The sequence below is a fragment of the Sciurus carolinensis genome, chromosome 3 (assembly GCF_902686445.1).
Source record: "Sciurus carolinensis chromosome 3, mSciCar1.2, whole genome shotgun sequence".
In the NCBI taxonomy this organism is placed as follows: domain Eukaryota; kingdom Metazoa; phylum Chordata; class Mammalia; order Rodentia; family Sciuridae; genus Sciurus; species Sciurus carolinensis.
In genome coordinates, this window is record NC_062215.1 from 42,354,251 (window position 1) to 42,368,227 (window position 13,977).

Consider the following 13,977-nt stretch of genomic DNA (forward strand, 5'->3'; position numbering starts at 1 on the left):
ACTAGGTTGCTATTCCTATTGGCTGCCAGTTGTGTGGCATCATGGAGTGGGGTCTTTGGAAACTCCACCCATATGCTATCAATGGCTCAATCCCAATCCTACCGCCCACAATTGAGCATTCCTAGGTTCACAGACTGGGGGCTCAACCCAAAGAACCCTGGACGTGGTGGGTGGGTTCACCTTGGGCAGACCACCAGCTGGGCCTGCCTACCCCTCCCTCAAAAGGCACTTGGATTTGTACAGGTGGCTCAGCCCAGAGGAACCTGGAGTTACCAGGTAGACAAGAGCTTCTCTATAGTCCCTTTGGACTCCACCTGGGGCATTCAGCCCGCATAGCTACTTTGGGATGGGGCTAGAGGACCTGAGGATAGGGGAAGCAACTGGAAGAGGTAAAAGAAAAGAAGTGCGTCCTCTTCAGTTCACCTTGTGCACACAGACAAGCTCTGAAGAGCCAGGCCCTGGGCCCAGCCACATGGGACAACTGGATTGCACTGACTTTCATCTCTGCAGGTTCTGCCCAGACCAGGGCCCTGGGGACTCCAGGAAGGCAGGGAAACCTGTGGGCCAGATGAAATGCTGGGGGTGTTTTGATGCCCTACAGGACAGAGTTGGGCAGGTAGCTTAGGCAGGGACCAGCTTGAGTGAAGGTGGGTTGTGCAGATGGAATGGGCGGCCAGCAAGGCATTCTAAGCAGAGCTTGTCCAGAGCCTGGGCAGCTTTGGGAGCAGCAAAATTGAAGTGGGACTTAGGAAGGCCTTGAATTCCAGGCTGAGGGAGGCATCATGAGCAGGGGAGGAAGAGAGGAGGCTCCTCCTATTTCCTTGAAGCAAGTGGGATGGAGGGAGAAGCCCTGAGGCAGCTGTGGTCTCCTGCGGAGGGAGCGCTCCATGTGTTGTAGGCATGTGGAATTCTCCCTCTTTCCAGGGTTGGTCCAAGACCCTTAAGCCCCATACCTGGCAAACCCCACTGCTCCTGATCTGGACCTATGTATTCAAAATAAAAACCATGAAACCAATATAAGAATGTCCATCAGAAATCTCATTTTCTTTCCAATTATGACTATTTTGGTGCTATTTTTGAAATATCATGTTCTTTTATCCCCATTATTCCCCTAATTTTTCAGGGCTCCTACTTTGCTAGCCCAGATAGTCACTAAGCACTGACACACACTGTAGCTATGAGGGGAGTCCATCACCTTCTAGGTTCAGTGTTCACTTGGAGAGGGGATGGCCCTGAGGACTCTGGGCCCCCACCTTGCTACCCAGGGTGGCAGGATCAGGCAAAATAGGCATAAAAGAAGATGTTGACACACATGAGCAGGATGGCGTTGAAGCCACAAACACGGGCCCAAAAGTTTCGTTTCTGGTGTGGTTGGCTGTCACCTGGAGGGGTTTGAGGAGGGACAGGTGAGGGACACAAGGCTTCATCAGGCACCGTGCCTCTAGCTTTGGAGCTGAGGGACACCCATTTACCTGCTTTGGCTACCAGGGATAGGTCCCGAGCCAGGGTCCACCAGGTAAGATTCTCAATCTGCAAGGAATGAGTGGTGATGGAGATGTGGCAGGGCAAGGGTAAGTCTCGAGCTGGCCAGGGTCAATGATAGATGAAAGTCAAGTTAAAAAAGGCACAGAGCAGCCGAGTGCTGTGGCTCAGGAGACTGAGGCAGGAGGATTGCAAGTTCAAAGCCAGCCTCAGCAACTTAGTGAGGTCTTGTCTCAAAATAAAAAATAAAAAGGGCTGGGGATGTGGCCCATTTAACTACTGAGTTAAATGCCCCTCCAAGTACTCCTCCACTTCCAAAAAAAAAAAAAAGGCACAGAGGTCAGGGCCAATCAAGGATAGGGGTTGAAGGCTAGAAAATTCTGGAGTCAGAGAGGATCAGGGATCAGAGTGGGACTAGAGTCAGAAATTATTAGGGGTCAGGGGTCAGGGCAGGCTCACCTGAACAGTCTGCGGCGGTGAGGTCAGCAGGCTTCCAGCTGCCACAACGGCAGTGGTGAGCACAAATAGGGCAATGGCAAAGTGCAGGTAGTGGATGCTGCTGAGGATGGTTGGCCGTGTGTCGGGGTCACCACAGGGTGGGGCAGGGTGCAGGAATTCCAGGACCAGTCTCAAGCCTCCCAGCACCAGCCCTGCCATCAGGCCCCAGAAGGCCCCCTGGAGAGGAGGGAGGTGGGGCTTGTGGGGCTGTGGGAGGAACCCCTACCTCCTGCCTTGGACTGCAGCACATATGCAGGGGGGCAGGAGGCCTCCAGGCCGAGCCTGCCTGCCCACCTGCATCCTGTCCCTCCCACCCACCTGTTCATTGGCTCGTGGCCAGAAGATGCCCAGGATGAAGACTGCAGTCACTGGGGGGGCCAGAGAGCTGGTCACAGACTGCATGTAGATGAAGAGCTGCCCGCTGTTAGAACCCTGAAGGATGGGAATCCAGGCCACACTCACACCGATGAGCACCACGATGACCAACCTGCAGGCAGCAACAGGTGGCCCTGGATACCCTTCCTCAGTCCCTCCACCGGCCCCTGGTCATTAAGACTCTCCTACCTGTGCCCTGAGACCTAGCTTCTGGCCTCTGGTCTATTTCACCAGGAAACCAAGTTTGTCCTGTCCCTGCTCCAAACCCTTCCAGGGCTTCCTGCCACCTGCAGGTCCAGTCCCTGGGTCTTAGCACTACCTCCTCCTTCCCCTGGGGGTCTCTGCTGAGTCAGTCCTGAGAGCCCCTTTGTGCTCCTGGGGGCTCCCACTAGCCTCCTTCAAGGCACCTATCCCACCTCCTCCGTGTGCACATTAGCTTGGGTGATTCCTTGTGTCCTTGCATGTCTCCCCCTCCCATCTGGAAGCTCCAGGAGCACAGGAAACTCTTCTCTTTTGTTGGTGACTAAATATTTGGGGACTCATGAAGGACTCTGCACCATTGGGCCAGACTGACCTCACAGTGGTTCTTGAACACAGCATGATTTCTCAAGCTGTCTGGCCTTTGCAGAAATCCGGCCCTCTAGTATATCCTTCACTCCCTGCAGCTCTTTGTGGTTGACCCCCATCCATTCTAGGGCAACTTCCATCCTAGGAACATGAGGGTCGAAGCCAGGTGGCCTGAGCTGGGGCTGAGCCTGGACTCCTCAGATTTGCAGCTTAAGTCCTTTTGATTGGCCATGGGAGCTCTCTCCCCTCCCTGCTGGCATCCAGTCTCCCTGTCTGTCTAAGAGCCCCTCCACTGCCGGGCTTCACTCCTTCCCTTGGACAAAGTGCTCGTGAGCACGGCACCTCACTAGGAGCCCTGACTCAGCAGTGAACGGGCCCTGGCTTTGGCCCAGCACGCAGTCCAGCAGAGAAAACAGATCAACGATGCAGGGCTGCCTGAGGGAGCCCAGGGGAAGCAGTAATACAGGAAGGCTCCCAGAATGGGGCACCCAGAGCCTTGAAGGGGTGTGGGACCCACCAAGGGGAGAAGGGGGGTGAGGTGTCCCACCTGTTCCTTCCTGGCTAAGCACCCCAACCCTGTGTCCTGAGCCAGTCGGCACCAAAGGTGGAAGGTGGTAGGACCTGTTGGATTCCCTGCCAGGACAGCAGGGTGGCAGGGGCTGTGTGTGCAGCTGGGATGCTGCCTCCCCTGTGGCTGCTGGCCTGCCTGCCTGCCTTTTTTCCCTTCTAGGCCCAAGGGAGGGGTGGAGGAAGGAGGTGCCACCTTGATTAAGGCTAATTAACACTTACCCTGGTGGTGGCGGGTGCTGCCCTCTTCAAAGGCCCAGGCAGGCATCCATTAGCACGGCTGCCCTGCCCTCCAACACCAGACTCAGCATCTCCGAGGGGCCTGGGCCTCTGCAGCCAGCCAGGCCTGGGCTGGGCCCTCCCCTTTCTCTTGCCCTCCAGAGTTCCCCTTCTGACTCAGCCACCACCAGCAGCCAGAGGGACCCCAAAACCTAGAGGCTGGAATGCCCCTCTTCCACTTTTCCTCCGCCTCCACACAGGCTTCATGGTACTCTCCCTACCTACCCCATTGTCAGGATGAGTGGATCCCTCCATCACACCCCCTGGGGGGTTGCCACCATGGTCACAGGGAAGACCTCAAGGGGGGTGGGAGCTGAGCTCTCTGGTCCTCCACAGTGCCCAGCTGGACACAGGGTCCCAGGAAAGGGACAGAAGGTGAGCACAGGAGAGGAAAGTGAAAGAATGGAGGTTCTGAAGTATGGGGGCTTGGGGCAAGCAGGGGCAGGAAGAGATGGGGAGGAAGGTCAAGGGCATGGTTGCAGGGAGTGAGTTGACACAAGCAGAGACCAGGTTGGGGCTCTGGCTTCAGGCCCAGCAGGGACAGGTTGGTCCTGGGCCACACAGCAGCTGAGGAACCAGAGGGGGAACGGGGAACCAGAGGGGGAGAGGCAGGCAAGGGGTTGGTACCCAGGGTGAAGGGTCACTGAAGCACCCTGCAAAGGGAGAAGAGAGACTGCTTGTCTGCAAGAAGAGCTCGCTCGCACTCGCCCGCTGTCTGGCATGTCCCAACAAGGCCCTTCTGACAGAAGCCCGTCTGTTTGCATCAGTGGGACAACTGCCTGAAGCTCTGGGGAAGACCCCACCCTAAGGATAGGTACCCTGGGCTCCTAGCTGGAGGCTGCTCTGTTGGCAAGGCTAGTGCCAGGAGGAGGTGCCGCTCTGCTAGCAGGTCGGGTTTGCAGGCTTGGAGGGACAGGAACAGTGGGGACAGGGGGGTGGAGAGGGTCCAGATAGGCAGAGGTGCACACTCAAAGACACCTTGACAAGACCAAGGACATGGAGATGGGCCAGACACAGAACACCCAGCACCATGGGGAGGAGGTCTGGGAAGATCCTTTGACCCTATAAAGACCATATTTGCTGTGGGAAGAATCTAGTAATAGATTCCAGAATGGAACAGATTTGGGAATGGAAGGGAGAGGAGCTCATTCTTTGGTTGGGGAATCTCAGGGAGGGCTACATGGAAGACGGGGTACGTGGGTAGAATCTAGAAAGATTGAGCTGAAGAAGGAGAGGGCAAACAGGGCTAGGAGGAAACGGTCATAGCTCAGTGGGGCTGTGGCATGGAGGCCAGAGGGACCCCTGTGGCTTGAGTGTGGGCAGTCCTGAGTGTTGGCTCAGGGGTCCTCTTTGAGGCATCTGGAAACTATAAGGAGGGCTAGGGGCTCATATTTTTGGGAGACAGATCTCTACTATGATTGGGGAAAGTAGTTTACCCCAGCAGACAGGGTGAGAGACACATTCCTGATGAGAGCTGTGACAATGATGGGCTGGACAGGAGAGCAATGTGGGTGGTGGATTAGATAGGAGACTCCTCCTCTTTTCTCCCCTCCTTCCCAGCATTCTCTTTCCTCCAACCAGCAAACTCCTACACATCCCTCAAAGCCCTCCTCTGGTGGGGCCTCTTAAGCTGGTCATATGACTGCAAAAGTTGTCTCCTGGTTCCCCAGCACACACCAACCGTACCGTCCCACCAGCAGCAGTTCCCGCTCGCTAGCACAGGGCCGAAGTCGCTTCCAGATGTCCATGGTGAAGAGTGTGCTGCTGCTATTAAAGATGGAGGTCAGAGATGACATGAGTGCCGCCATCATCACTGCGATCATCAGTCCTCGCAGACCTGGACATAGGGATGGAGACTTGCTGTGACGCTGCCTGGCCCTTGCCCTGGCCTTGAGGGGCCCTCCTGCCTGTGCCCTGGATTTTGCATCTGATTTGCTGTGTAACTCCTAGGCATCCCATGGCCCTCTCTCTTCATTTGTCAGGCTGACTGGAAGGGGGCTCAAAGGAAAGTGAGTTCAATGGTAACGCTCACTTGATGCTGTGAAGACCCCCAAAATAAGCGGCTGGGGAGGTAAACAATGAGCCATAAGGACTCCTGCATTCACTGCCCCAGCTTGCGGCTTGCTGGCAACACAGGTCCTGACTAAGTACTTACACTGTTGTTGTTATTACCAGCCTCTCATTTCTGCAGAGTCTGACAGCTGACGAGGCACTTTCACACCCATGACTTCATCAGAGGGCAAGATCATTAGCCCGTTTGACAGATGAGGAAATGGAAGCTCAGAAAAGGGAATAGAGTCGCCCAGGGATTCACAGCGGGCTAGAGGCAGAACCTGAGGATGGGGTGGGAGTGGTGAGGAAGGCTTGGGGTGGGACCCTCGGTTGGGAGGCCACACCCTGGGACGGGCGTACAGTCTCATTCTCATGCACAGTGGGGCCCAGTCTCTGGAACTTCCCACCACATCCTGTGTGTGCGGCAGGCCCCAGCAGGCATGGTGAATCCCCTCTCTCATTGGCTCTGTGGAAAAGAGATGAAGATTCCCAGAAGGGGAGAAAGACATGCTATTGCCGGCCAGGGGGTGAAGTTCCCTAGCAAAGCCAGGGAGGCGTTCTGGCAAAGGCCTCTGGGAGTTAAAGGCTCAAGAGAGCCTGAGGCTTGGGGAGGCCTAAAGGAGGTAGAGGGAGGCTTGGCTGTCAACTCAGAGCTGTGTGGCTTCAGGCTGCTCTTCAATCCCCAACCCACCTCAGGGATTTTCTCAGGTTTGTCTCCAAGGACTCCTTCAGTTTTTCTTCAAGTGTTTAGGCACCTCCTCTGCTGCTGGCAGACTCGCTGCCCCTCTGTCTACCACTTGCCCAAGGATGGGCCTGACAGGGGACTTCTTCCCTGAAGCCTCAGCCTTATGCCATTTATTTAGCCTGGCTGGATTGTCTGGTCTTGGCTATGCATCTGACTTGCCGTGTGATTCCAGACATCCCATAAACCTCTCTGTTCACTTGTCAGGCTGATTGGGATGGAGCTCAAAGGAAAGTTAGTTAAATTATGGTTTTCCCCAAACATTTCTCAACCCTCCTCATCTTGCTCAGGGAGGCAGATTAACTTGGGACTTATTCTATCCACTTCTCAGGGAGCTCAAGGACTAGAGAGGGGTGGTGACCCAACACACTTTGGGTGTCACACTGGGGACTTAGTGGGTTCTCCTGCCCAGAATGGATGGGGCAGGCAAAGTACAAAGGTGGGAACTCACAGAGTGGCCAGGCCTTGAACCAGGCAGCTTCTCTGTGTTGTTATGTTTAATCCCAGCAATAACACTGAGGGGTGGGTAGATGTCATTATCTCCAATTTACAAATGAGGACACCAAGGCTCCAAACAGGGAAGTGGCATGCCCCAAATGCTTCAGCCAGCAAGTGGCAGGGCCACTTTCTGTTCCCAGGTCTGTGCATTGCTGTTCCTTGGGCCTGAACTCTTCAGGAGGGAGGGGAGAGAAGGAGGGAGGGAGCAGGGGTGGGCCCTGACTGAAAGACCAGGAAGCCTCTGGAGGCTGGAGCCAAGGACCTGAGCACCCACAGAGGAGAGGCTTGGGCTTCTAGTGCTCAGAAAGCTGACTCTTCTTTTTGTCTAGGCTGGAAGCTCACACAGCCAATGCTAAGTTGCTTTTGCTTGCACACCTCTGACGACAAGGAACTCAGCACTCCACATCGGATTAGCAGGACTGCTGCCACCCTGAGAAATGTGGAAACAGCCAGACCTGCTGATGTTTCTGTCCATTGGCCTGCAGTACCTTGGGGGAGGCAGAGGGTGGGGCTCATGCTTGCAGACACAGAGGGATTGGGGGACCTGAATTTCTAATCCTGGCAAAACAAGCAGTGGACTTGCATTTGTGTCTCAGTCACTGTAACCTCCAAGAAGTCACTTTCCACCCTCCGTGCCTCAGTTTCCCCATGTGTAAAATGGAGCCAGTAACTAGTGTTACATGAGAAGGCGTTGGTAAAGGAGCATCAGAACGTAAGAGAGAGATGGTACAGCACGGGCCAGAGGATAAGCTCTAGGGTAGATGAATCAGGTTCAAATTCCAGGTTCTGAAGGCCTACTTGCCATGTGACCTTGGCCAGATCACTGTACCTCTAGGGGGGTCTCAGTATATCCCTATTTATTTATTCAGTGGTACTGGGGATTGAACCCAGGTGTGTTCTATCAACTGAGCTACACACCAACCCTTTTTTATTTTAAGACAGCGTCTCCCTAAGTTGCTTAGGGTCTAGCTAAATTGCTGAGGCTGGTCTTGAACTTTTGATCCTTCTGCCTCAGCCTCCGGAGCCACTAGGATTACAGGCCCATGCCACTTTGGCAAGAATTTCTCCATCTTTAAAATGGGGCTGATACTAACAGTGTTGAGGGGTCTTGAGAGGAGGAAGTGAGTTTGCCACACAGGAAACATGGACAGGCCTGATACACAGGTACCCATGTTTTTGTTCATGGTCACTTCTCTCTTCCTCTGGAGAGTGTCCCAACTGGATGTGACACAAAGTCACACTGAATCTGGAGTGACCGCCATAGCCCCCCAGCCCCCTTCACGCTCACTGGGCCTGAGGTTCCATCCCCACTCCAGCTCTGCTCAGACCCACCCAGACCCCACTCAGGTAGCCTCACCTATGGGCATCAGCTCCATGACCAGCTTGGGGTAGGCGATGTTGGAGCAGCCGATCTCAGCCCCGCAGGCCCGCAGGCACTCGGATGGTACCACACAGCCAACGTCATCTGCAGGACACAGATGCTTGGTGCCCATGTCTGCTGTACACCATCCCTTCTCTCAGACATGGGCACCTGGGGTGGGAGAGACCAGGCCAGGGTCCTAGCGTGGCTCAGACCTTCTCTGTCACCACCCCTGACCACTTACTGCGTGATGAGCCCTGGGGAGAGGACGGTGTTGGGAACCCTTCTGGCTCCTGACACCCCCGCCCTCTCAGTTCATTTTCCATCTGTTGTCTGTCCTCTATCACATGTCCTCCATCTTCCAGTTGTCCCCTACTGCCCACCCCTAGGCCAGGGGGCTCGCCTGTGATGTGGCCCTGCCAGTCTGAGCAGCCAGCCTCCAGAGCCTATTGGCTGGTTTCCCCTGCTCCCTTCTCCTGCCCCCAGCCTTCTCCACAAAGGGGAAATGGAGGTCTGTGGTAGGGGAGTTGCCTGTGGGAGGGTCCTGCCCAGGTCCTCACCTGCCCCTGGTTTTTCTAGGGGTGGGGGTACTGGGGATTGAACCCAGGGGCACTTGACCACTGAGCCACATCCCCAGCCCTTTTTTTAAAAATGATTTTTATTTTGAGACAGGATCTTGCTAAATTGCTTAGGGCCTCGCTAAGTTGCTGAGGCTGGCCTTGAACCTGTGATCCTCCTGCCTCAGCCTCCTGAGCTGCTGGGATTATAGGCATGTGCCATGGCACCCAGATGTCCCTGGTTTTTGTGTTCACTCAGCAATACACCATGACGTGGGCTGCTTGCTTGGGTGTTTAAGTCACTTCTCTGCAGCTAGCACAGCACGAGCAGGACCATGGTGAAAGTTCAGGGGCCCCATGGCCTGCCTGCTTGACCATCCCTGTTGTAAGGCACAGGGCCAAAGCCTGTCCATGCCACTGTTCCCCTCTGTGGGGTTGGGCTGTAGGCCTGGCCATTTCCTGTTGCTGTGCCAATGCTAACATGATCAGCTCTGGAGGATCAGAATTCTCCAACTGCTCAGCTCTCCATAGTCTGCAGGACCCTCTGGCATCAGAACCATCTGACCCTCTGGTCACATCCATCTTCTCTCCCTTTGCCCTGGGTTCAGGACCCATAGGCCTCCTCTTCTGCCCCTACTCCCCAGCCTCATTCCCACCTGAGGCCTCTGCATGTTTTTCCCAAAGCCTCATCCCAGCACTGATACCTTCACTTGCTCTGAACTGTCCTCAGAAGTCCCCTTCTCCAAAAATGAAAAGAAAGGTGGAGAGGGTCTAATAAAAATTGAAGGGAGCTCAGTGGTGTAGAGGAAAAGGACCAGTGGGAAGGAGGAAGGAAGGGAAAGGAGAAATACTGGGGAATGTCGTTGGCTGAATTATATTGTTATATAATGTGCACATACAGATATGTAACAACGAAGTCCACCATTATGTACAACTATAATGCGTTATTAAAATATATGGGGAAAAATAAAATTTTAGAAAATCCCTGCTCCATCTAAACAAACCCATCCTGCTCTCCTTTTGGTCCCTCATCTCTTGTCACTCCTGGGATGTCTTGGGCACGTTTATTGGGCTCATGTCTCTTTCCTTTGGTGAATGAGCCTGGTGAGGTGGGGACAGTGTACATTGGCCAGCCATTGAATAGATGGGTGAATTCATGAATTTAAGGCTTGCCCAAGCCTTGGACAGGACCTTAAATCCAGGGGTTCCTAGTGAGGTGTTGAGCAGAGTTCCTGGCCCTGCACTCAGACCCCTGGGACAGGAGGCTCCCCATTGCTGCAGGGCTGTGGCCCTCAGTGTGTCTCCTGTGGGATTCTGCTTCTCTGGGCAGTCATGGGCCCCCTGCGCTCTGTAGGAGAGGGAGAGTCCACCTCAGGTTTGCTTTTTCCCCTTGTGAGACGCTTTGTAAAAACCTTTGGTTGCTGCCCCTGGGATTTACAGCAGAGCAACCTGGGAGAAGGGGATGAGGGGAAGGTTGAGGAACAAGCCATCCAGCCCTACTCAGAGGGGACGAAGGGAGGGCTGCGAGAGTCTCCTTGTTTCTGTGACTTGATGCTCCCAATGCAGGCTGCCCCTCTCCCACTGTCCCTGCTGAGAGCTCCTTCCCTAGGTACCCAGCAGCCCTTACCCCGGGGGTGGGTCTCAGATCCCTTCCTCTAGGCCAGCGGGGCTGCAGCAGGGTCCTCCCCCGACCCCAACACCTGCACCCCTGTCTCCAGTCCAGCGTCTCTTGATATCGGGCTTCTTGAATGAACATCTGGTCCCTGGCATCCTCCAGTCGCCTCCAGCTCAGAGTGTCCTCCCTCTTCCGTGTCCCTTCCTGACCTGCCTCCCTGTCCTCTCTCTCCAACCAGTCCCACAGCACTCGGTTTACCCTCCCACACCTCTGGGGCCAGCCCTGCCCACTTCCCTCTGCAACTTCCTCAGCTCCATGGTCTCCTGCAACTCTTTGTGTCCACGTTCCTCGCTGACTCCCTTCCAAAATCACAGCTCTCACCACAGCTTACTTCTCAGGAACATCCTTTCCACCCCCACCCCTTGGAGCCCAGGACATTCTGGAAAAGAAAAAAAAAAAACAAAAAAGTCCTTTCTGTGGGACTCAAGGCCCTTGAAAATTGGTCCCGGAACCTCTGTCCCAGCACCCCAGCACCCGTGCACCTGCCACCCTGACCTGCCTGTAATTTCTCAAACACGCCCAGCACTTGGACGCCTCCAGGCTTGTGCAGACGCTGTCCCTCCTCCCAGTGCACCACTGTCTTCTTAACACCCACCACCACCCTTGTTTACCTCTTTCTTCAAGGTCTATTGCAAAGGTCGTGTCCTCTGAGGCCTTCCCTGACAACCCCCAGGACCCCCCAGCACCCAGGACAGGTTCTTCCCTAGGGCTTCTAAGACCCAGGTCTGAATCACTATTGTTTGTTTACATCTTCTACTCCCCCACCGGACCTGGAGTTCCTCAAGGGCATACACTAGGTTTGAATCATCTCCCAGTTCCAGTATCACCCAGCCCAGGGCTGGGCCCAGAGGAGACAGTCTATGAACAATTGTTGAATGAATGAATGAGTAAGTGAGTGAATGGTGGGGGGGAAGGAGGAAAGGCACAGAAGAAAAGGAGAAAGGATCCTAGAAAGAATCATGAAGGAGTTCAAGCACTGTTGATCCAGCTGCCTGTTCTACCATCTTTACCCTCACAAATGTTGTAGGATCAGAAAGGACAGAATTGTGAGATACACAGTCAGACCCAAGACCCATGCTAGGCCACTGAGGTCCAGGATTCAGAGAGCAGATATAAGCCCCTCCTGATAGACTCTGGGCCTGGACTGGCTGGCTTGGGCACTGGGAGTACCCAGCCTTCCTGGGAGGGACTGGTGAAGCATCACAGCCACATAATGGCTCAGAAAGCCAGAGTCAGGAGATTCTTCCCAAGTTTATTCAGCCCATTCCAGGCTCCTGGTATGGCACTGCCTCTGGGCATGACAGGTTGGACCAAGTGTTTGTGCTGAACAGAAGAAAGAACACCCTCTGCTTTATGACAGCAGCAGCAACATGTCGCCATTTAAACACAGCCCCTGATGTTCCAGCTTGGGGTGAGCAGCCTGGGGCTGGGCCTGGAGGGTTTCTGAACTTGCCAGTGGTTGTTTGTGGCAAGCCTGAGAGCTCCCCACCAGGCTCTCCTGCATTAGCACACCGGAGCCCCGGGATTTCTCCTCTCCTTGTCCCCCATATTCTTCTTCCCCATGGTCAATGCTGAGTCCACCAATCCACCAATCTCCCTGTGCCCCTCTCTGCTCACAGCCATCTGTGGCTCCCAGGACCCTGCTGGGGGACCTCCAGGTTCTCAATGTGTCAGTCAAGGGCCCCTGCCCTCTTCATTACCCTTGCCCCCCAAATTCCACCCAAACTTCTGGTGAGCCCCCAGGATCTCTTGGACACCTCTGGGTCACTGTGCTTTGTGATTAACTTTCCCTGGAACACCTTTTCCTCCTTCATAAGTTCAATACTAATTCCTGTCAACTCATAGATGTCTGAGCTCCCCAGATGTTGGGGCAACATCCTCCATAACACTGATAACTTTATAATCTCTGTGTGACCTGCCTCCCTATCACATCATGATTATGGATGTCCTGGAAGAAGCCTGGGTCCCAGAAGTGCCCAGCACAAGGCAAAAAGTGGTGGCTTGTGCCAGTGTTTGTTGACTGACTGCATGATTCTCTCCCAAGGAGGCCACTGAACACAGCACCTTGAGGGATAATCAAGGTGTTCCTTATACCTGCTGGGAAGTAGGGAGTGGGAGAAAGGCACACAGACCTCAACTCAAGATCACCTCTTCCAGCCCCTTGTCATGTGATCCTGAGTGCTTATTTAAGGTTTCTGAAACTGATTTCTCTTTTATGAAATCTTTTTTTGGGTTACCTATAGTTCCCAAATGTAATCTGAATTTCATACCATCTACAAAAACTAGCTCAAAATTTATTACAGAATTAAATGTAGAATATTAACGATGATCAGATTTTGGGGAAACAATGGAAGAAAGTCTTCAGGACCTAAGGCTAGGCTGAATTCTTGAATATGACACCAAAGCATGATCTATAAAAGGAAAAACTAACAAATGGAACCTCATTTAAATTCAAAACTTCTCCTCTGTGCAAGACACCCTTGAAGAAGATATAAGATAAGCTACAGATAGGGAGATAACATTTGTAAACCAGGTACCTGAAAGAGACCCTGCATCTTCAATATATAAACTCAACAGGAGGCTATGGTAATAAAAACAGCATGGGATTGGCACCAAAACAGACATGTAGACCAATGGTACAGGATAGAAGACACAGAAAAAAACCCACATAAATACAGGTATCTCATACTAGACAAAAGTGCCAAAAACACTTCACTGGAGAAAGGATAGCTTATTCAACAAACAGTGCTGGGAAAAATGGAAAGCCACATGTAACACAATGAAATTAAACCTTTATCGCTCACCCCGCATGAAACTCAACTCACTGTGGATCAGACTTAGGCACTAGAACAGAGACCCTGTGACTGCTAGAAGAAAAACTAGGCCCAAATCTTTACCATGTCTGCCTAGAACCTGACTTCCTTAACAAGATCCCTAAAGTGCAAGAAGTTAAATCAAGAATCTATAAATGGGATGGACTCAAACTAAAAAGCCTCTTTTCAGCAAAAGAAACAATAATGTGAAGAGAGAGCCTAGAGATTGGGAGAAAATCTTTACCACATGCACCTCAGATAAAGCAATACTATCTAGGATATATAAAGAACTCAAAATCTTAACACTAGAAAAACAAATAAACCAATCAATAAATGGGCTAAGGAAATGAACAGATACTTCACGGAAGAAGATATATAATTGATGAACAAATATATGTAAAAATGTTCAACATCTCTAGCAATTAGAAAAATGCAAATTAAAACTACCCTAAGATTTCATCTCACCCCAATTAGAATGGCTATTATCAAAAATACAAGCAACAGTAGGTGTT

The 13,977-nt window shown here is 52.9% G+C and overlaps 1 protein-coding gene across 3 annotated transcripts in view; it reads right to left on the bottom strand.

Annotated features, from left to right (window-relative positions):
• Nucleotides 1–1,165: 1,165 nt before the first annotated feature.
• The window catches only part of Slc5a10 (solute carrier family 5 member 10), a 67,529-nt gene continuing 54,717 nt past the window's right edge, over nucleotides 1,166–13,977 (bottom strand). For 2 of the 3 annotated variants that reach the window (XM_047546665.1, XM_047546666.1), the window contains 6 exons: nucleotides 8,418–8,525; nucleotides 5,455–5,605; nucleotides 2,299–2,467; nucleotides 1,942–2,157; nucleotides 1,473–1,530; nucleotides 1,166–1,382 (listed from right to left, as the gene is read on the bottom strand). In XM_047546665.1, coding sequence (XP_047402621.1) covers nucleotides 1,276–1,382; nucleotides 1,473–1,530; nucleotides 1,942–2,157; nucleotides 2,299–2,467; nucleotides 5,455–5,605; nucleotides 8,418–8,525 — 809 coding nt within the window. In that variant the 3' untranslated portion in view covers nucleotides 1,166–1,275. The remainder of the gene's footprint in view (nucleotides 1,383–1,472; nucleotides 1,531–1,941; nucleotides 2,158–2,298; nucleotides 2,468–5,454; nucleotides 5,606–8,417; nucleotides 8,526–13,977) is intronic. The other variant, XM_047546667.1, reaches the window with a different exon arrangement.